This window comes from Salvelinus namaycush, chromosome 35 (assembly GCF_016432855.1).
Source record: "Salvelinus namaycush isolate Seneca chromosome 35, SaNama_1.0, whole genome shotgun sequence".
Taxonomy (NCBI): Eukaryota; Metazoa; Chordata; class Actinopteri; order Salmoniformes; family Salmonidae; genus Salvelinus; species Salvelinus namaycush.
In genome coordinates this window covers 13,160,871-13,184,911 of record NC_052341.1, presented here as the reverse complement: position 1 = coordinate 13,184,911, position 24,041 = coordinate 13,160,871, and the positions used below count along the sequence as shown (strand labels likewise).

General features: G+C 48.1%; 1 protein-coding gene across 1 annotated transcript in view; it reads left to right on the top strand.

The window, feature by feature from the left end:
* The first annotated feature begins 489 nt into the window (after positions 1-489).
* The window catches only part of kcnk12 (potassium channel, subfamily K, member 12), a 50,139-nt gene continuing 26,587 nt past the window's right edge, over positions 490-24,041 (top strand). Inside the window, exon 1 of the mRNA XM_038974625.1 lies at positions 490-826. Within this exon, the coding sequence (XP_038830553.1) occupies positions 490-826 (337 nt within the window). The remainder of the gene's footprint in view (positions 827-24,041) is intronic.

Genomic DNA, 24,041 nt, shown 5'->3' with positions numbered 1-24,041 from the left:
AGCAACCCAGCGGAGGATACTGACTGCATATCCGGTCCTATAGCTTGCACAGTGGTCAAGGGGAAGAGGAATAGCCGAACATATGATTAGATTCACTTTATTGCATTACCACTAAAGATAATTCGATTGTTTTGGGATTAGGGGTTGATGGGTAGCCTATTGCACTGATGTGGTATGCTGGGGATACCGCCAAAAAAGTAATCGGTCCCAAACGAAGGAATAACGAAAGGTTCTATCTGTTTGGCTGTTTGGCGTATCCACAATTGGGGTTGGTTCTTCTCGGTTGTCCTGCTTAGCCTATATAATTGATGAAAAGGGAGACTGGCTTCTGTAAATGTCCTATAACGTTTTTGAAATACGCTCTGAGCCCTTGCAATATCCTTTGAGATTTTCTAAGAAGTCTAAAGTGGGGCCATAAAGTTATTGGATGCTCTGTCCAACGCGGGGCGGGTCGCTGTCCGTCGCGCTGGTGGTGCTGAAGTCTGGATAATGCCTGGCCAGCGACTGCAAGGCTGCGGCTCCCTCCACATAAACGAAGACAACGGCCGCTTCTTGCTGCTCGCGGTCTTGATTATTCTGTATCTGCTGTGCGGTGCCGCAGTGTTTTCCGTTATAGAGCGGCCTTCGGAGGTGCAGGCGCATGACAGATGGAACAGGACACTTTTCAACTTCAGCGAGACGTTCAACATCAGCTTGGAGGATCTGAACTCTTTTCTACGGGAGTACGAGACAGCTATTGCCGCGGGGATCCGAGCTGACGCTCTCAGGCCGCGATGGGATTTTACAGGGGCTTTTTACTTTGTTGGGACTGTGGTGTCAACTATTGGTGAGTATAAAAATCGAGCTTATCAGTGATTTAATGCATTAATTTAATTCAGACAGAGTGGTGACAAATATGAGTAAGAAACAAACGCATGTAGAGATAAGCGTCAGTCTAAATTCATTAATAAAGATCTATCCTGCTTTGCTCACAAGACAGCGTGTACAATATCACGCTCATCTTCTGGGAATTTGCTGCACTTACTATGCCAACATATCCTTCCATTATTTAGACATGACATGTTTTGATGTAGATTTCGATTACAGCTTAATGTAATGCAACGGCTTATCTTTGAGATCAGCTATGCATGGACAGTATCCACAGAAATGATCCAAATCTTATGTTTTATTTACAGTTTAGCTGCATTGCTTTTTTTGTTTAAGTGTGTGTGTGATATCACTGACCTTGTAGGACCCATCTTCATATGTCCATAACCAATGTATGTGTTAGCAACAGTGAGACCTGTGAGAGTGCTTTTGCATTGCATATGTTGGTAAACATATGGAGAGATGATGTCTCATAATATGGCAAGGTCAGCAGTCCTGAGCAGTCAGCGATTAATCATTGGTTGTTTTCCTCACTGAGGAACAGGGTGACATTACATCGGCATATAATTCTCATCATCCAGTTTTTCAGATTACAGATTTTACTCTCCTGTTATCTTGTCCAAAAGACAGCAAATCAATATGTGTGGCATTTAGTAGAGGCAGAAGGCCTGCCTGTCCTCATGATGACATATCATAGACCTGTGGCTGTGTTCATGAAGAGTCTCTTATTCATTCTGATTTACTGTAAAATGCTAAACTAATCCAAGATCAGCACTCCTACCTACTCTGACATGCCTTCATTAATACGGGCTCTATATAAATTGCATGTATCATCGCTTATACTACAGTGTGTAAAATGCCCAGCTCAACAGCCTCGGACTCCTATTTTTCCACAGGCTTTCCTTAGGATATTGTCATACTAGAGCCACTCTATTATTCATATCATCACTTACTGGACCTACTGTAAGTGTATGTATCAACACTGATCCTGCACCATGTAAAAGCCCCACATCAGTCTCCTATTCTCTTTTGTCACTTGCTTTCACCCAGTAAATGTACCATATATGCATCAAAATCAAATCTAATTTATTGTTCACATACACATATTTTGAAGATGTTATCGCAGGTGCAGCGAAATGTTTATATTTCTAGCTCCAACAGTGCAGTAATACCGAACATTACAAAACAATACACACAAATCCCCAAAATTAAAATAAAGAAATTAAGAAATATCAGAACAAGCAATGCCAGAGTATATGTATATGATGGTGTGTATAGACATTATGGACAGTATATGAATAGAAGAGGTGTGTAGAGCAGTAGTTACAGTATATAGGATGGTGTATATAGACATTATGGACAGTATATGAATAGAAGAGGTGTGTAGAGCAGTAGTTACAGTATATAGGATGGTGTGTATAGACATTATGGACAGTATATGAATAGAAGATGGTGTGTAGAGCAGTAGTTACAGTATATAGGATGGTGTATATAGACATTATGGACAGTATATGAATAGAAGAGGTGTGTATAGCAGTAGTTATATAGGATGGTGTGTATAGACATTATGGACAGTATATGAATAGAAGAGGTGTGTATAGCAGTAGTTATATAGGATGGTGTGTATAGACATTATGGACAGTATATGAATAGAAGAGGTGTGTAGAGCAGTAGTTATGTAGGATGAGCCATGACTAGAATACATTATATTCATATGCAGTCTATAAGGTGGAGGGTAGAGTACCGGGTGGTAGCCGGCTAGTAACATGGACTAAGTTCAGGGCAGGGTACTGGGTGAAGGCCAGCTTGTGGTAACTATTTAACAGTCTGACGGCCTGGAGATAGATGTTTTTCAGTCTCTCGGTCCCAGCTTTGATGCACCTGTACTGTATCCACCATCATGTAGCCTGTCATCACTAGTCTTCCAGCAGTTACAATACCCAGATCAGCATCCACCTCAGCCTCAGAACGCTGTTTCACCAATGGCTTTCTATAGGATATTATTGTCATGGATACTCAATGATACTCCTCCATATACAGTTAAATGACTGCATCATCAGAGTCCTACTTTCCATTGGCTTGTAGCCAGAACATTGTCATAGGCCTACTAGAACCGTCTGATGCGTCATGACGGATCCACCAGTGTGTAAATTAACCAAATCATCAGCCTCAGACTCAGCCATTTTTCATGCCAGACTAAACCTTCTGTACAGACTGGTAACCTACACACACACACACACGCACGCACGCACGCACACACACACACACCTCCTCCATGTTAAATGACTGCGTCATCATCTTCCTTCAGCCTCACAATTCTATTTTTCCACTGGCTTTCACCCAGAACACCAGATTAGCCATTTTTCCAGTCAGGTGTTACATCTTAGCTGTGGAGGAGTCTTTGGCACCTTAGGTGACATCCTATTTCTATTCCATTTGGCTTGGCTCAGCTAGCCATGCTCTCCATTCAGCTAGCTCTCTGCTCTCCATTCTCTATCCTGAGAGGCACTGCACGTAACTCTGTATAGGACAGGACCCATGGGTGCGTTTTGGGAACATTTCGAGCAATAGGAAAACAGAATGTCAATGAGAATCCCCCCTGCTCCCCCTCATTTTAACATTTGCTCCTGCGATATGTCACTAAAGAGCAAGTGTGCCTGCCAGTGCAGCCTGAGGGTTAGTGACGGGCTGTGTGGCATAGTTGATGGTGACTGAGGTCCGATGTGTGTGTGTGTGTGTGTGTGTGTGTGTGTGTGTGTGTGTGTGTGTGTGTGTGTGTGTGTGTGTGTGTGTGTGTGTGTGTGTGTGTGTGTGTGTGTGTGTGTGTGTGTGTGTGTGTGTGTGTGTGTACCCTGAAGCCTAGCAAAGAGCTGTGTGCCAACCTGATGCCCAGTGGGCAAAATGTGGCTTAATGATATCCTTCTCTATGCTTTAAACGTTTTTTCTGGTTTTCATACAAACAGTACACAACCTGTCCATTCCCAATTCGTACCATCCTCGTTCAGCTCCCCTGCAGAGTCTTGGGTCCATTATGAGTGTTTGAGAGAGTGTGTGTGTGTGTGTGTGTGTGTGTGTGTGTGTGTGTGTGTGTGTGTGTGTGTGTGTGTGTGTGTGTGTGTGTGTGTGTGTGTGTGTGTGTGTGTGTGTGTGTTTAAATACTTATTTTCTGTGAATTTTAGTATTTTTAAATAATGTGGCCCAAATCAACTACTACTATTGGCAATATTTAAAGTATTTTCAAATAATTTCCTAATACATCGCCCGCTGCACCTCTCTCTCTCTCTCTCCGTCTCCATCACACTGGTAACCCCTGCTGACACACACACACACACACACACACACACACACACACACACACACACACACACACACACACACACACACACACACACACACACACACACACACACACACACACACACACACACACACACACACTGCTGCTTGAGACACTCATGTAGAAGAGCTCTCTGAGCTTCTACTCTATATAGACAGTGAGACAGATACACAGTGACACAGATACACAGTGAGACAGATACACAATGACACAGATACACAGTGAGACATATAGACAGTGAGATATATGGACAGTGAGACAGATACACAATGAGACAGATACACAATGACACAGATACACAGTGAGACATATAGACAGTGAGATATATGGACAGTGAGACAGATACACAGTGAGACAGATACACAGTGAGACAGATACACAGTGAGACATATAGACAGTGAGACATATAGACAGTGAGACAGATACATAGTGAGACAGATACACAGTGAGATAGGTACACGGTGAGACAGGTACACGGTGAGACAGGTACACGGTGAGACAGGTACACAGTGAGACAGATTCACCGTGAGACAGATTCACATCGAGACAGATTCACAGTGAGACAGGTACACAGTGAGAGAGGTACACGGTGAGACAGATACACGGTGAGACAGATACACAGTGAGACAGATACACAGTGAGACAGATTCACAGTGAGGCAGGTACACAGCGAGACAGATTCACAGTGAGACAAGTACACAGCGAGACAGATTCACAGTGAGACAGGTACACAGCGAGACAGATTCACAGTGAGACAGGTACATAGTGAAACAGATTCACAGAGAGACAGGTACACAGCGAGACAGATTCACAGTGAGACAGGTACACAGTGAGACAGATAAAGAGACATTTCCCTGGAATGTCTTTATAGTAACACTCAGTCAAGAAGGAAAACTTATTTCCCACCTGTTTAGCCTACCCCTTTAAAAACACTCTCCGGTACTCTTTGTGTCTCAAGAACTTTCTTGCCAGGTCTCCCTTGGAAAATAGATTTTCAATCTCAACAGATCTTTCCTGGTTGAATAAAAGGTTAAGTAAAGGTACAAATATGATGACCTTATAGCCTAAAACACAGATGGAGTTGGTTTGTACATAGACCGCAAGAATAGTCTGTAGCAGTATTGGGGTCAGTTCCATTTCACTTTCAATTCACTTCAGTCAATTCAGTTTATTTCCTGAATTTGAAATGGAATCAGGAGGAATCTTCTGGAAAGTCAATGCACATGGAGTCAGTGTACTCAAATATTTCTCCCAGAAGTTCTGCTATCAGGCCTGTTGACAAACCAGAGGAAACTATGGTTTACACACACAAGCACGAATGCACGCACGCACACACACAGTGTCTGGTCAGCCCATTACCAAGAAGACTTGAATACAAACAGACTGACTTAGCCTCTAATAAAGTTTTTTACAGTTGCTGACAAGCGTTTACCTATACTTAAGATACTGTCACGACTTCCGCCAAAGTCGGTTCCTCTCCTTGTTCGGGCGGCGTTCGGCGGTCGACGTCACCGGTCTTCTAGCCATCGCCGATCCACCTTTCATTTTCCATTTGTTTTGTCTTGTTTTCCCGCACACCTGGTTTACATTCCCTCATTACATGACGTGCATATAACCCTCTGTTCCATGTCTGTGTGTGGAATTGTTTGTTGTAAAGTGTATGTGCACTTCAGACTGGTTTGCGACGGGTTATTTCAACCCGTATTTTATTGTTCTGGGTGCAGTTTGTTTTGCCGCATTAAACTGCTCCGTTTGTTACCCATTTCTGCTCTCCTGCACCTGACTTCCCTGCAGCCAGTTACGCACCTCTTACAGATACTTTTACTAAACTCTTAACACAGCAACACACCTACATCATTGTAACGGCAGATTTCCTCCTCTTCGTCTGAAGAGGAGGTGTAGCAGGGATCGGACCAAATCGCAGCGTGGTTAGTGTTTATCATGTTTAATAATGACAAAAAACGTGAACACTACAAACTACAAAAACAACAAATGTGAAAAAAACGAAACAGTCCTATCTGGTGCATAGACACAAAGACAGAAGACAACCACCCATAAAACCCAACACAAAACAGGCTACCTAAATATGGCTCCCAATCAGAGACAAACGACTAACACCTGCCTCTGATTGGGAACCATATCAGGCCAAACACAGAAACAGGAAAACTAGACACACAACATAGAATGCCCACTCAGCTCACGTCCTGACCAACACTAAAACAACGAAAACACAAAAGAACTATGGTCAGAACGTGACAATCACACAATTAGCCAAATAGTACATTTTCTGTTCAAAACCACATTTAGTTCATTATATACCAACTCTACATTTCAAAATGCAAAAAAACTTTCTCTACATACGCTAACTCTATCAAAACACGGCAAACCCGACTCAATATCTAATCCTTCTGTCAAAACACTAGCACATGTTTACTATCCAAGAGGAACATATAGTCAATCATAGCACAATGACTTCCAAAATACTAACAGTTGATGGCATCACAAAAACTGCATTACTTTTCATGTTCCAGTTATACCTGCAAACGATAGACAATATGAAATTCATAGTTTTTTATAATTCTGTTTCCTTTTACTGTAAACCACTCCACAATTTTTGGTTGAGCTACTCCTCTCCCTGGTCCAACTACTCCTCTCCCTGGTGCAGCTACTCCTCTCCCTGGTGCAGCTACTCTTCTGCCTGGTACAACTACTCCTCTGCCTGGTCCAGTTACTCCTCTCCCTGGTGCAGCTACTCCTCTCCCTGGTCCAACTACTCCTCTCCCTGGTGCAGCTACTCCTCTCCCTGGTCCAACTACTCCTCTCCCTGGTGCAGCTACTCCTCTCCCTGGTCCAACTACTCCTCTCCCTGGTGCAGCTACTCCTCTCCCTGGTCCAACTACTCCTCTCCCTGGTGCAGCTACTCCTCTCCCTGGTGCAGCTACTCTTCTGCCTGGTACAACTACTCCTCTGCCTGGTCCAGCTAGTCCTCTGCCTGGTCCAACTACTCCTCTGCCTGGTCCAGCTACTCCTCTGCCTGGTCCAACTACTCCTCTTTCTGGTCCAACTACTCCTCTCCCTGGTCCAGCTACTTCTGTCCCTGGTCCAACTACTCCTCTGACCTTGTCCAGCTACTCCTCTGCCTTGTCCAACTACTCCTCTTTCTGGTCCAACTACTCCTCTGCCTGGTCCAGGTATTCCTCTCCCTGGTCCAGCTACTCCTCTGCCTGGTCCAGCTATCCCTCTCCCTGGTCCAACTACTCCTCTCCCTGGTCCAACTACTCCTCTGCCTGGCCGAGCTACTCCTCTCCCTGGTCCAACTACTCCTCTTTCTGGTCCAGCTACTCCTCTCCCTGGTCCAGCTACTCCTCTGCCTGGTTCAACTACTCCTCTGCCTGGTTGAGCTACTCCTCTCCCTGGTCCAACTACCCTCTCCCTGGTCCAGCTACTCCTCTGTCTGGTCTAGCTACTCCTCTGCCTGGTCCAGCTACTCCTCTGCCTGGTCCAGCTACTCCTCTGCCTTGTCCAGCTACTCCTCTCCCTGGTCCAACTACTCCTCTGCCTGGCCGAGCTACTCCTCTCCCTGGTCCAACTACTCCTCTCCCTGGTCCAGCTACTCCTCTCCCTGGTCCAACTACTCCTCTCCCTGGTCCAACTACTCCTCTCCCTGGTCCAGCTACTCCTCTCCCTGGTCCAGCTACTCCTCTCCCTGGTCCAGCTACTCCTCTGCCTGGTCCAACTACTCTTCTGCCTGGTCAAGCTACTCCTCTCTCTGGTCTAGCTACTCCTCTGCCTGGTCCAGCTACTCCTCTCCCTGGTCCAACTACTCCTCTCCCTGGTCCAGCTACTCCTCTGCCTGGCCGAGCTACTCCTCTCCCAGGTCCAGCTATTCCTCTCCCTGGTCCAGCTACTCCTCTGTCTGGTCCAGCTACTCCTCTGTCTGGTCTAGCTACTCCTCTGCCTGGTCCAGCTACTCCTCTGCCTGTTCCAGCTACTCCTCTTTCTGGTCCAGCTACTCCTCTGCCTTGTCCAGCTACTCTTCTGCCTGGTCCAGCTACTCCTCTCTCTGGTCTAGCTACTCCTCTGCCTGGTCCAGCTACTCCTCTCCCTGGTCCAACTACTCCTCTCCCTGGTCCAGCTACTCCTCTGCCTGGCCGAGCTACTCCTCTCCCTGGTCCAACTACTCCTCTTTCTGGTCCAGCTATTCCTCTCCCTGGTCCAGCTACACCTCTTTCTGGTCCAGCTACTCCTCTGCCCTTGTCCAGCTACTCCTCTGCCTGGTCCAACTACTCCTCTCCCTGGTCCAACTACTCCTCTCCCTGGTCCAGCTACTCCTCTCTCTGGTCTACCTACTCCTCTGCCTGGTCCAGCTACTCCTCTCTCTGGTCTACCTACTCCTCTTTCTGGTCCAGCTACTCCTCTCCCTGGTCCAACTACTCCTCTCCCTGGTCCAACTACTCCTCTGCCCTTGTCCAGCTACTCCTCTGCCTGGTCCAACTACTCCTCTCCCTGGTCCAACTACTCCTCTGCCTGGTCCAGCTACTCCTCTCTCTGGTCTACCTACTCCTCTGCCTGGTCCAGCTACTCCTCTCCCTGGTCCAGCTACTCCTCTGCCTGGTCCAGCTACTCCTCTCCCTGGTCCAACTACTCCTCTCCCTGGTCCAACTACTCCTCTCCCTGGTCAAGCTACTCCTCTGCCTGGGCCAGCTACTCTTCGGCCTGGTCCAGCTACTCCTCTCCCTGGTCCAACTACTCCTCTCCCTGGTCCAGCTACTCTTCTGCCTGGTCCAGCTACTCCTCTCCCTGGTCCAACTACTCCTCTCCCTGGTCCAGCTACTCCTCTGCCTGGTCCAGCTACTCCTCTGTCTGGTCTAGCTATTCCTCTCCCTGGTCCAGCTACTCCTCTGTCTGGTCCAGCTACTCCTCTGTCTGGTCTAGCTACTCCTCTGCCTGGTCCAGCTACTCCTCTGCCTGGTCCAGCTACTCCTCTTTCTGGTCCAGCTACTCCTCTGCCTTGTCCAGCTACTCCTCTCCCTGGTCCAACTACTCCTCTCCCTGGTCCAACTACTCCTCTGCCTGGCCGAGCTACTCCTCTCCCTGGTCCAACTACTCCTCTTTCTGGTCCAGTTACTCCTCTCCCTGGTCCAACTACTCCTCTGCCTGGCCGAGCTACTCCTCTCCCTGGTCCAACTCCTCCTCTTTCTGGTCCAGCTACTCCTCTCCCTGGTCCAACTACTCCTCTGCCTGGTCCAGCTACTCCTCTCCCTGGTCCAACTACTCCTCTCCCTGGTCCAACTACTCCTCTGCCTGGCGGAGCCACTCCTCTCCCAGGTCCAACTACTCCTCTCCCTGGTCCAGCTACTCCTCTCCCTGGTCCAACTACTCCTCTGCCTGGCCGAGCTACTCCTCTCCCTGGTCCAACTCCTCCTCTCCCTGGTCCAACTATTCCTCTCCCTTGTCCAGACATAATTTTTTCTCTCTCTGCTCCTCTGTGTTGTTCTGTATCCACATTGAATAAAATCAATCCAAAGAGTCCCCTTTTTACTGTGTATGTCCATGTAATTGAAATAACTTCAACACCTGGCTATGTCTCCGATTGAGATTGGAATCAGCTGTGGTTGGTCTATTTTACACAATTTACAGTAAATCAGCTATTTCTCAACGTTTCAATTATCTGTTCATTCAAAAATGCTTATCAGCTCATTCAATACAGCTTTTGAGCTGCTGTTGTTGCAGAAGTAGAGGCTTTATACTATATTTAAGGTTTTGAATATTAGGTCTTAATTTCTGGCGTGCTGTGTGCAAGCATTTGTAAATAAGACAAGAAAGATCCATAATTTTGGTATTGGGTAAGCTTGTATGTAAAGAACATTTAAGCATTTTAGAAACATGTTAATTGACTGCATATTCTGTGAAAACAACATGAATTGTGTTAATAGACGGATGTTGTGCTAACTGTGTTTAGGTTTTGAAAATGTGACTACAGATTGGACAAAAGGATGTTAGAGATTGTAAAACAGTGTAATAGAACTGTCATTTATAGCTAATAGAGCCACGTTGATTGATTGTTAACGTGTGTGTGTGTGTGTGTGTGTGTGTGTGTGTGTGTGTGTGTGTGTGTGTGTGTGTGTGTGTGTGTGTGTGTGTGTGTGTGTGTGTGTGTGTGTGTGTGTGTGTGTGTGTGTGTGTGTGTGTGTGTGTGTGTGTGCCAATAGAGCCCACGTTGATAGTTAACTACGGATAATTAGGACAATATTTTTGAGGCCAACAGTACATCAATAGTTTGTCATCTTGTTGTAAGGGCCTTTAAGTTGCAGTGGTGCGGTACTGTGAGTGTGTGCGTGTGTGAGAGAGTGTGTGCGTGCCATGATGTTGTATGCCATTAAGTTGTGTGCAATTAAGTTCCAATGCTGTGGTGCTGTGGTGGCTTGGTGCTGTGGGGCTGTGGTGGCTTGGTGCTGTGGTGCTGTGGTGCTGTGGTGCTGTGGTGCTGTGGTGGCTTGGTGCTGTGGAGCTGTGGTGGCTTGGTGCTGTGGTGCTGTGGTGACTTGGTGCTGTGGTGGCTTGGTGCTGTGGAGCTGTGGTGGCTTGGTGCTGTGGAGCTGTGGTGGCTTGGTGCTGTGGAGCTGTGGTGGCTTGGTGCTGTGGTGCTGTAGTGCTGTGGTGGCTTGGTGCTGTAGTGCTGTGGTGCTGTGGTGGCTTGGTGCTGTAGTGCTGTGGTGCTGTGGTGGCTTGGCGGTCCAGTAATGACAACAAATGACTAAGATGTTGGAATAAACAAACTGACAGGGACTCACATTGACCGTAAAGATTGTTTACTGGTGGTTTGATTGAGGGCCTCTGGACGGAGCACAGTTAAGACCTATAGTTAGAAGGGAAAATAACATTGCCGCTATGTTACCTTCCTCCAAGGTGCATGGCCAAAGAATCAAACGGGAGATGAGGAAACTATTCTGCAACGTTTGGAACACATTGGAAGCACATTTAAATATCTACGTTTAATTTAGTAAAACCAACACGTGCAGTGGATTAAAGTGGCAACCCACTGGGCACAGACGTCAGTTCAACATCTAGTTTGGATTTACATTTGATTGAGTTGTCAACTAACGTGAACTCAAATTGACATTTTAACCATGTCATTAGATTTAGATTAAAAGTTTGCCAAGGAAAATACAAATTCTCTAAATCCCTTTACTTGACTTTTTGAATATCAGTTTTCCACATGTTATCAGAAGGGAATGATGTGGGAACAATGTTCATTCAACCGGTTTGTGCACAATATGTGTATGTGATTCCTGTGGGAATTGATCCCTCAACCTACTGTGTGATGCAGAGTATTATTTATGGCAGGAAGTGGAACAGCTCTCTACAGGATGTCCAACATGCTGTGTGTTGTGTGTTGTGTGCGTGTGTATGTTTGTGTGTGTGTGTGTTTGTGTTTGTGTGTGTGTGTGTGTGTGTGTGTGAGTATGTGAATATGTGTTCTTTCTCTTTTGTAGACTATGCCTTTATCTTCACCCCTGACAGCAACAGCTGTCTCAGCCATTGTTGGCTTGTCTGTCTGTTTGCAAAGGACCTGTTCTCACCCACCCAGCTAGCACTGGCACAGCCACACACCCACACACTCAGCCTGGCTGTTATGTTCAGTTTAGTCACAGGCTAAATAGAGCCAGCCAGCTAGGCAGTGAAAAAAATAACTGCTTTGCCATAATGGAAGCAGCAGCACAGCAACCCACAGTCACACATTTAGGTCTCTCAACACTTATGGTGTGATGTAAAGCTTGCTAGGGAGTTCACAGCCATGGAGCTGTGACAGTCAGCATTCCATTGTGACATAATGTTCACGCTTCAAAAAGAGACAGTCAAATTAGGTTGGTAAATGTGTAATGCTGAGTCGCGCGAACTATCACGGCTCTCTGCAGCTCTGCGGCTTTGAATTGGGCTGAGCAGTTCTGCTAGCCTAGCATTAACAACCATGCTTGTTACCCCAGGCAGAGTCAAGGTAAATCAATGGTGGAGTTTAGATGGGGACAGCATTAGTAGTAAAAAAAAAGCTAGCTTGTCCTTCCCTTAACCCCAGGTTTATGGAGCTGTGGAGCAGGTCGGGATGATGGAGATCCCTCCTTCCTTTCCTCTCCTCCCTTAGTAAGCAGTAGTGAAATGGAGCTCCTCCCCTCCGTTCCTCTCCTCTCCCCTCCTCTTGTCCTCTCCTCTCCTCCTGTCCCCTTTCCTCTCCTTTCCTTTCCTTTCCTCTCCTCCCCTTTCCTTTCCTTTCCTCTCCTCCCCTCTCCTTTCCTTTCCTCCCCTCCCCTCTCCTCTCCTTTCCTTTCCTTTCCTTTCCTTTCCTTTCCTTTCCTTTCCTTTCCTTTCCTTTCCTTTCCTTTCCTTTCCTTTCCTCTCCTCTCCTCTCCTCTCCTCTCCTCTCCTCTCCTCTCCTCTCCTCTCCTCTCCTCTCCCAGTAAGCAGCAGCAGTACAGACTGAGGACCTTTACTGTACTGGCTGCTCTGAGTCTGGCTCTTCGACCAGCCAGCAAGTCAGCCTAATGATGTTAAATCATCATTAATGAGGGTGTCGGCATTGTCACTCAGCTAGGGAGTAGGGACATCACAAGGAGACCAAACCACCTAATCTGTGTGTGTGTGTGTGTGTGTGTGTGTGTGTGTGTGTGTGTGTGTGTGTGTGTGTGTGTGTGTGTGTGTGTGTGTGTGTGTGTGTGTGTGTGTGTGTGTGTGTGTGTGTGTTTTGCAGTGCAGTGGTGCTCAGAGGCCCTGGCTACATTAAGGTTCTCTCTCCCAGGTCTTGCTTCATCCTGCTTTGGAATGGAAATATATAGATTGGCTCTGTGTACTTGGGTATGTGTTTGTGTGTGTGTAGATTTGTGTTTGCGTGTGTGCGTGCAATCATGCAAGTGTACGTGTACTGGGCACTGCTGGGCGGTAACAAGTACTCCAGGAGTCTGAGGCTTTACAAGACTGAATAATGTCAAATCAACTCTGCCGGAATCTTGGAATTTCTTTCCGCCTGCAATCTGTGTTCTAAAGGTCACGTGAAGTCTTCCAGAGCTGTGATGTTGACTTCCCGGAGGGTATACTGTATGTTGCTGTATTCCTTGGCTGCTCCGTGGTGTTTTAATTTAGACAAAGTGATAGCCTGCTGAGCTGGGTCAAAACCATCTGTGTTGTTGTTGTTAATAATGTTACTGAGATGGAGGAAGGAGTCTGGGGAGGTGGCTGTGAAATACTCTCTTTCTGTTGTTGGAGGATTTAGCCCTGTAGCAAATATCCACCTCTTTCTCTCTCTTCCTTCTTTCCTTTTTGGGCTGCAGGTAGCCTAGTGGTTATAGCATTGGGCCAGTAACTTAAAGGTTGCTGGATTGAATCCCCTAGCTGACGTTCTGCCCCTGAACAAGGCAGTTAACCCACTGTTCCCCGGTAGGCCGCCATTGTAAATAAGACTTTGTTCTTAACTGACTTGCCTAGTTAAATAAAGGTTAAATAAAAAAATAAACAATTTCTGTCTGTCACTTCTCTTTGCTGCTGCAGTCTCCCACTCTGTCTCCACCTCCCACTTGCAAACTGTCTCTCAACCTTTCTCTGTCTCTCACTATTTCTCTCCTCTCTCTGTCTCCCACTCTCTCTTCTCTCTCTGTCTCTCCTCTCTCTCCTTTCTCTGTTTTTCACTCTCTCTCCTCTCTATGTGTCTCACTCTCTCTGTCTCTCCTCTCTCTATCTCTCCTCTCTCTGTCTCTCACTATCTCTCCTCTCTATGTCTCTCACTCTCTCCTCTCTCTGTGCCTCCTCTCTCTGTCTCTCCTCTCTCTGTCTCTCCTCTCTATGTTTCTCACTCTCTCTCCTCTCTATTTCTCTCACTGTCTCTCCTCTCTCTCACTCTCTCTCCTCTCTATCTCTCCTCTCTGTTTCTCCTCTCTCTGTTGCTCACTCAGTCTCTCCTCTCTATTTCTCTCACTTTGTCGCTCCTCTCTCTGTCTCTCACTGTCTCTCCTTTCTCTGTGTCCTCTCTCTGTGTCTCCTTGCTCTGTCTCTCCTCTCTGTTTCTCACCCTCTCTCCTCTCTATTTCTCTCACTGTCTCTCCTCTCTCTCCTGTATCTCTCTCTGTCTCTCCTCTCTCTGTCTCTCCTGTCTATGTCTCTCTCTCTGTCTCTCTCTCTCTCTCTGTCTCTCCTCTCTCTGTCTCTCCTATTTCCTCTCTCTGTCTCTCCTCTCTCTCTCTGTCGCTCACTCTGTCTCTCCTCTCTTTTCCCATGGTAGCTATGCAGTAGATGGCCTGTTATGGCCTTTGATTGGACCATGTTCATCTCTGGGATGAGGTTATACCATCTTGTCTACGTAGGCTAAATTCCAAACCAGACTTCATAGGTGGAAGCATCTGAAAATGAAACTATGAACATAGTGCATAATGCTTATATCTACCCATTCCTCTAGGGGTTGATTTGAGATTCAGACTTAGTGTCTTCTACAGTGTTTATCCACTGTGTCCTGTATCTCCATCTCGGGTTCTCTGTCCTCCCATTCTCTCTCAACCACCCATTTTCTCTCTCAGCTTCCATTCCCCCTGTTCCTCTTATGTATCCTCTTCTCATTCTCTCTCCTGCTCCCATTCTCTCATTCTCTATCTTACTCCCACTCTCTCTTTCACTTTCATTTCATGTTAATCAGTCATACAGTTTTTGGCCTGCCACTGCTCATAATGAAATTGCATGATATTGCTTTTCACTGCATTGTAATATAGTCTTGTAAAATATTGTTTGTAAAATAGTCATATCAGATAATTTTTCCTAATAGAGGTAAATGTCTTCACTTGAATGAAGATCAATTTCAATTTCATTCAGTCATCTAAAGCTAAATGAAATTGCCTCCATAGATTGTCCATGTTTGTCCTCTCCCTCTACTTGTGTGTCTCTCTCTCTACTCGCTTTCTCCCTTCTTGTCTCGGGTCAGGTTTGACACAGGACACACACACACACACGAACACACACACACAGACACTCTTCCAGGCAAGCAGGGGATCCAAGCAGCATCATCACTCATCCATAATATCACATAGCTTCAGGCAGTGTAAACTAAATGTTTGCCACTGTAGCATCATTGACCCTATTTCCTGGCCATAATTCAACTAGATAATAGTGTCCAGGGAAGTGTGTGTGACTCGGGGTGCAGATTGAACACTACCATCTCTCACAGACTCACGTCAGAATTAGACGTTCATCCATGTTTCTCAAACGTCAAATTTCAAAGTGTTTAAGGTTAAGTTTAGGCATTAATTCAGAATGTTTAAGGTTAGGATTAAGTTCAGGCATTAATTCCAAATTCTTAAGGTTAGGCATTAACACTGAAGGGTTACGGAAAGGGTTAAGGTTTGGGATAGGCTTAAAACAAAAATTTCAAATACAACTTTCCATCACTGAATTTGAACTTTTGGATTCAGAGGCAGATACTTACACCGATTCACCATCCCTGTCCACAACACCCTAGCAAAACCGAAACCTACTTGAAGGTGAAAGCGCTCAATGTTGCCCCTAGTGGACGGTTTCCACATCATCTCCCGACAAGAGCATGTGAGCGAAGTTGAGTGATTGAAAATCCCGCTCATCACGCTCCATGTCCTTTCCAACCGCTCCTTTAAAAAACGCTCCGTGCTCACAGGAAAAAAACAGCTGCTCCAAATTCGCTGCATTCATTAAAATCACTATTTAACCAACAGCCATTTATTTTTGTGACTGCCTGAACCTACCATTTGGCTTTGAAGTATTGAAACCAAACCATATGAATTTGAATGAAAAGTATTTGAATAAACATGAAAAGGTGAATGTAAGAAGTGCACATAATTTCAAATAGGCTACATGTCATATTAAACAGCATATAAACTCCCTGTCTGGTAATGAGCCAGACAGGGAGCCTAAGAAGGAACACCAATTCTTTTTTTTGTTTATATTATTTCAAGGCTATAGCCTACAAAGAAATACATTGTGAAGCATTTGCGAGTGCGACACAATAGGCTGGTAGGGACATAAAGCGCTCAGCATTTAAACAACATTGTGTTGTATTAAATCATTATAGGCTGTGACTTAGAATTAAATTCAAATTGAATGAAACCTGAAAAATGAAAAATGACTTATAAGTGCCTTTGAAATCATTTTTAGAATTGTAACGTCAGGTGAATGATGGGTGTAGAGTCAGGCGCAGAGAGAGCAAAAATATTACGGGGACAAAACGCTTTAATGTCCACAGCATAAAACAGGAACAGGTACAAAAAGGGTGACGCCAAAACACAGGCGCAAAACAACCCACAGACCACTGTTTAAATAAAGCTGGACAGCGAAAAAACCCACAATCAAATAATCCACACACGACGTAAACATGAACACACAAAATAAGCCCGCACAAACACTAGCGGGCGAAACTAACCTAAATAGTACCCCTCCCAAAACCCCAACAAGAAACAGGTGAAAACAATTAGACAGACATAAACGAAAAGGAAAAAGGGATCGGTGGCAGCTAGTAGACCGGCGACGACGACCGCCGAGTGCCACCCGAACGGGAAGGGGAGTCACCTTCGGTAATATTCGTGACAGTACCCCCCTCCTGACGCGCGGCCCCCGCAGCGCGCCGACACCGGCCTCGGGGACGACCCCGGGGGCGAGGCGCAGGGCGATCCGGATGGAGGCGATGGAATTCCCTTAGTAGATTTGGATCCAATATATCCCCCACCGGGACCCAGCACCTCTCCTCCGGCCCGTACCCCTCCCAGTCCACGAGGTACTGCAGGCCCCTCACCCGGCGTCTGGAGTCCAGTATGGACCTTATCGTGTACGCCGGGGACCCCTCTATATCCAGAGGGGGCGGAGGGACCTCCGGAACCTCACCTTCCTGCATGGGACCAGCTACCACCGGCCTGAGGAGAGACACATGAAACGAGGGGTTAATACGATAATACGAAGGAAGTAACAATCGATAACACACCTCGTTTATTCTCCTCAGGACTTTAAATGGCCCTACACACTGCGGACCCAGCTTCCGGCAGGGCAGGCGGAGGGGCAGGTTTCGGGTCGAGAGCCAGACCCTGTCCCCCGGTGCAAACACGGGGGCCTCACTGCGGTGACGGTCAGCGCTCTTCTTCTGCCGTCCACTCGCCTGACGCAAAGACTCCTGGACGGCTCTCCAGGTCTCCTTAGAGCGCTGCACCCACTCCTCCACCGCAGGAGCTTCGGTCTGGCTCTGATGCCATGGTGCCAGAACCGGCTGGTACCCCAACACACACTCAAATGGTGACATGTTGGTAGAGGAGTGGCTTAGTGAGTTGTGGGCAATCTCTGCCCAGGGGATGTATCTTGACCACTCCCCTGGCCGGTCCTGGCAATACGACCGCAGAAACCTACCCACCTCCTGGTTCACTCTCTCCACCTGCCCATTACTCTCCGGGTGATACCCCGAGGTCAGGCTGACCGAGACCCCCAGATGTTCCATAAACGCCTTCCATACTCTGGACGTGAACTGGGGACCCCGATCAGAAACGATATCCTCGGGCACCCCGTAGTGCCGGAAGACATGGGTAAATAGTGCCTCCGCAGTCTGCAGGGCCGTAGGGAGACCGGGCAATGGGATAAGACGGCAGGACTTAGAGAACCGATCCACAACGACCAGGATAGTGGTGTTCCCCTGAGACAAGGGAAGATCAGTAAGAAAATCCACCGATAGATGGGACCACGGCCGTTGTGGAACGGGGAGGGGTTGTAATTTCCCTCGTGGCAAATGTCTAGGAGCCTTACTCTGGGCGCACACCGAACAGGAGGAGACATAGAATCGCACGTCTCTCACCAAGGTAGGCCACCAGTACTTCCCTCTAAGACTTCGCACCGTCCTTGAAATACCCGGGTGACCTGACGAGGGTAGACTATGAGCCCATCGAATCAATTGATCACGAACAGCGAGCGGCACATACCTACGACCCTCCGGGCACTGTGGAGGCGCAGGTTCCGCCCTTAGTGCCCGCTCGATGTCCGCGTCCACCTCCCATACTACCGGTGCTACCAGCTTAGCCGCCGGAATGATGGGAGTAGGATCGATGGACCGGTCATCAGTGTCGTATAGTCGGGACAACGCGTCAGCCTTAGTATTGAGGGAACCTGGTCGATACGAAATCGTAAAACGAAATCGGGTAAAGTACATGGCCCACCTTGCCTGACGAGGATTCAGTCTCCTAGCTGATCGGATATACTCCAGATTCTGGTGGTCGGTCCGGTCGGTCCAGATGAGAAAAGGGTGCTTAGCCCCCTCAAGCCAGTGTCTCCACACCTTCAGAGCCTTGACCATGGCCAACAACTCCCTATCCCCCACATCATAAATCCGCTCCGCTGGCCCGAGCTTCTTCGAAAAAAAAGCACAGGGGCGGAGCTTCGGTGGCGTACCCGAGCGCTGGGAGAGCACAGCCCCGACCCCAGCCTCGGATGCGTCCACCTCAACTATGAACGCCAAAAAGGGGTCAGGATGCGCCAACACTGGCGCGTCGGTGAACAGCGCCTTCAAACGACAGAAAGCTCTCTCCGCCTCTGCGGACCACTGCAAGCGCACCGGGCCCCCCTTCAGCAGTGAGGTAATAGGGGCCGCCACCTGACCAAAACCCCGGATAAACCTCCGGTAGTAATTGGCAAACCCTAAGAACCGCTGCACCTCCTTTACCGTGGTCGGAGTCGGCCAATTACGCACGGCTTTTACGCGGTCATCCTCCATTACCATCCCCGAGGTGGAAATGCGATAACCCAGGAAGGAAACGGCTCGTTTGGAAAACTCACATTTCTCTGCCTTCACGTACAGGTCATGCTCCAGCAGTCGCCCAAGAACCTTGCGCACCAGAGACACATGCTCGGCGCGTGTAGCGGAGTAGATCAAGATGTCGTCAATATACACCACTACACCCTGTCTGTGCAGGTCTCTGAGAATCTCATCAACGAAGGATTGAAAGATGGCTGGAGCATTCTTCAACCCGTACGGCATGACGAGGTACTCATAATGGCCAGATGTGGTACTAAACGCGGTTTTCCACTCATCTCCCTCCCGAATACGCACCAGATTATATGCGCTCCTGAGGTCCAATTTTGTGAAGAATCGCGCCCCGTGAAATGATTCCACCGCCGTAGCGATGAGAGGTAGTGGGTAACTAAAACCCACAGTGATGGAATTTAGACCTCGATAATCAATACACGGACGTAAACCACCCTCCTTTTTCTTCACAAAAAAGAAACTCGAGGAGGCGGGTGACATGGAGGGCCGAATGTACCCCTGTCCCAGAGCCTCCGTGATGTATGTCTCCATAGCCAACGTCTCCTCCTGGGACAACGGATACACGTGACTCCTGGGAAGTGCAGCGTTTACCTGGAGGTTTATCACGCAATCCCCCTGTCGATGGGGTGGTAATTGGGTCGCCTTCTTTTTACTGAAGGCGATAGCCAAATCGGCATACTCAGCAGGAATGCGCACGGTGGAAACCTGGTCTGGACTCTCCACCGTTGTCGCACCGATGGAAACCCCTAAACACCTGCCTGAACACTCATCAGACCACCCCTGGAGAGCTCCCTGTCTCCACGAAATTGTAGGATTGTGAATAGCCAGCCAGGGAATCCCTAACACCACCGGGAAAGCAGGTGAATCAATAAGGAACAGACTAATCCACTCCTTATGATTTCCCTGCGTCATCATATCCAGAGGTATCGTGGCCTCCCTGACCAGCCCTGACCCTAATGGTCGACTATCTAAGGAGTGCACGGGGAAAGGGGGGTCTACCTTAACGAGCGGAATCCTCAACCTCTTAGCGAGTCCGCGATCAATAAAATTCCCCGCTGCGCCTGAATCGACTAGCGCCTTATGCTGGAGAGATGGGAAAAACCTTAGAAAATAGATTAACAAAAACATGTGACCAACAGGAAGCTCTGGGAGAGTGTGGTGCTGACTCACCTGAGGTGACCGAGGAGTGTTCTGCCTGCCCTCTCGAATCCCAGATGGACTCCTCCAGCACCGACCGGAAGTGTGCCCTCTCCGGCCACAATGGGTGCAGGAGGAGCCTCCTCCTCCGGTCTCCCTAGACGCAGCCCCTCCTAGCTCCATAGGAATGGGAGCGGGGGGGGCAGGAGGTGGAACTGACAGGACCCTCTCAGAACGTCCGCGAGCAGCCAGCAGATGGTCTAGCCGGATTGACATGTCGATCAGCTCATCCAAGCTGAGCGTAGCGTCCCGACAAGCTAGCTCTCTGCGGACGTCCTCCCTTAGGCTACACCTGTAGTGGTCTATCAGGGCCCTGTCGTTCCACCCTGCTCCAGCAGCCAAAGTACGGAAATCCAGCGCAAAATCCTGCGCGCTCCTCGTCCCCTGCCGGAGATGGAACAACCTCTCACCCGCCGCTCTGCCATCCGGGGATGATCAAACACAGCCCGGAAACGGCGGGTGAACTCCAGGTAGTGACCCCTCGCTGAGTCGGGTCCATTCCATACGGCGTTGGCCCACTCCAGGGCCCTACCCGACAGGCAGGAAACGAGGACACTCACGCTCTCCTCGTCCGAGGGAGCAGGCCGAATGGTGGCCAGGTAGAGATCAAGTTGGAGTAGAAATCCCTGGCAACCGGCCGCTGCTCCATCGTACTCCCTCGGAGGCGTGATGCGCAGGACGCTGGCACCGGCTCCCGCTGGAGGAGATGGTAATGTTGCTGGTGGGAGGGTAGGTGGGGTAGTAGGGAGACCACTCCTCTCCCAACGATCCATCCTCTCCATCATCTGATCCATTGCCGAACCAATGCGATGTAGGATGGACGTATGATGCAGGACTCTCTCCTCCATCGTGGGGAGAGGGGTGGTCGCTGCTCCTGCTGACTCCATCAGTAGGTGCGGGCTTCTGTAACGTCAGGTGAATGATGGGTGTAGAGTCAGGCGCAGAGAGAGCAAAAATATTACGGGGACAAAACGCTTTAATGTCCACAGCATAAAACAGGAACAGGTACAAAAAGGGTGACGCCAAAACACAGGCGCAAAACAACCCACAGACCACTGTTTAAATAAAGCTGGACAGCGAAAAAACCCACAATCAAATAATCCACACACGACGTAAACATGAACACACAAAATAAGCCCGCACAAACACTAGCGGGCGAAACTAACCTAAATAGTACCCCTCCCAAAACCCCAACAAGAAACAGGTGAAAACAATTAGACAGACATAAATGAAAAGGAAAAAGGGATCGGTGGCAGCTAGTAGACCGGCGACGACGACCGCCGAGTGCCACCCGAACGGGAAGGGGAGTCACCTTCGGTAATATTCGTGACAAGAATACATTTTTAGAAACACAAGTCTGGCCAGTCTGTGGCTTTAGGCTCATGCGATGGTGCCTGGAAATCCGGCCAGCAGTGGAGAATATCCTGTCTTCACTTGCAGAGCCACTGGGGTTGCTACACACCCTTTTGGCCACTCTTGCCAGGCTGAGCATGGATTTTTTAGATTTGTTATATAGGTAGGCCTAAAGGTTTTTAGGCTAAATAACCCAATCAATCTTGTGGACGTCGGGTGAGATGGATGTGCTATTAATGTGCAGGCAGTCTGACATATGGTACAGCTGGTTCCTGTTGTGAGTCTATATTGCGTTCATAGAGGAAACTGAGGACTCGCAGGTGTAAATCGATCCAAATATTGTTAGCACATAAAATGCAAGTTTCTTTATTGTGTTGTATTCCTCTGAGCAGGCCGCCCAAAACGCACACAAGGACTGCACTTCTGAGCGCATCCCCTGATTTGTCTGGAATTCAATCAGCTCAGTTTGAAATGCGGCCTCATCCAGCGAGGGTATCATTTTCTTAGCAGGGGAGGAGAATTCTCCACCTGGGCGGGCTGTGAGAGGATCACGTACAAATCCAATGATATCCTTGGGCATCCTGTAATCTTCAAATCTGGTGGAGAAGTTGTCACTCAGCTGCTTGATGAACTCTTCCATCACCTTTGTGACAATGCTGTGGACCTGGTCCGTCTGTCTGTCTTTTTTTGTGTGCTGAGGTGCAGTAGTCTTTCAGATGATCAAAGTCCAAATCGAACACTCAAGCTTCCTAGTAAAGGCCTCAAGTTTTTTCACCGTGTACAGTACATGACCCTCTTCCTTGTAACTGCAGATTTAACCTGTTTAAGTGACAGAATATGTCAGCCAAAAACGCCTTGTGTGTAGCTTGCGGTTAACGCTTAAATGTTTCTGGGTCGGGCCTCTGTCTGGGTCGGGCCTCTGTCTGGATCGGGAAGGCCACTTTGAATTGAATTATTTGTCACGTACATCTCAAGACATCAGTCAGGAAGTTAAAGCTTGGTCGCAAATGGGTCTTCCAAATGGACAATGACCCCAAGCGTACTTACAAAGTTGTGGCAAAAGGGCTTAAGGACATCAAAGTCAATGTATTGGAGTGCCCATCACAAAGCCCTGACCTCAATCCCATCGAAAATTTGTGGGCAGAACTGAAAAAGCGTGTGCGAGCAAGGAGGCCTACAAACCTGACTCAGTTACACCAGCTCTGTCAGGAGGAATGGGCCAAAATTCACCCAACTTATTGTGGGAAACTTGTGGAAGGCTACCCGAAATGTTTGACCCAAGTTAAACAATTTCAAGGCAATGCTACCAAATACTAATTGAGTGTATGTAAACTTCTGAACCACTGGGAATGTGATGAAAGAAATAATGGCTGAAATAAATCATTCTCTCTACTATTATTCTGACATTTCACATTCTTAAAATAAAGTGGTGATCCTAACTGACCTAAGACCAGGAATTTTTACTTGGATTAAATGTCAGGAATTGCTCTTTCTTGCTCTTGATCCTCATCTTTGTAAGTCACCTTGATTTAGCACCTGTGTGTTCTGTCAGTTTCTTTCTGAAAATATTTAGTGAACTCCATGACAGTAGCTAAAGCAAGGGGCTATAGCAGCACACAAGTAGCCAACAAATACATGCTGGACCGGGCATGCCCTGAACTTGTGAAGTGAGCGATTCTGGAGCGAAATTGGAGCAGGCGAGAAGGCCCACACTTCAGTAAAATTGGGTACACTCTGCTCCTCGCTCCACTCCAGCTCCGCTCCACTCACACACTCTGCTCCTCGCTCCATTCCAGCTCCGCTGCGCTCACACACTCTGCTGCTCGCTCCACTCCAGCTCTGTTCTTCTCTCACACTGCTCCTCGCTCCACTCCAGCTCCACTCACACACTTTGCTTTTCACTCCACTCCAGCTCCGCTACACTCACACACTCTTCTCCTCACTCCATTCCAGCTCCGCTCCGCTCATACACTCGGCTCTTCGCTCCACTCCAGGTCCTCTCCGCTCACATACTCTGCTCCTCGCTCCATTCCAGTTCTGCTCCGCTCACACACTCTGCTCCTCGCTCCATTCCAGCTCTGCTCCACTCCGCTCACACACTCTGCTCCTTGCTCCACTCCAGCTCCTCTCCGCTCACACACTCACCTCCTCGCTCCACTCCAGCTCCTCTCCGCTCACATACTCTGCTCCTTGCTCCATTCCAGCTCCGCTTCGCTCACATAATCTGCTCCTCACTCCATTCCAGCTCCGCTCCGCTCACAAACTCTGATCCTCTCCAACTCCTCTCCGCTCACATAGTCTGCTCCCGACGTCCTCAGTCATGGATGGGCGTCGAATACTGACTTGTATCACAGGTGACCTGACTGATTGAATAAGCCTGTTATTGTGGTTAAGATGTCCCAGCTCAGGTGTGTGTGTGTTTGTGTAAAGCAGGTGAGGTTTTAGAGGAAGTAATGAAACAAGCAGTCAGGAAGTTTATCCTCAATTAGG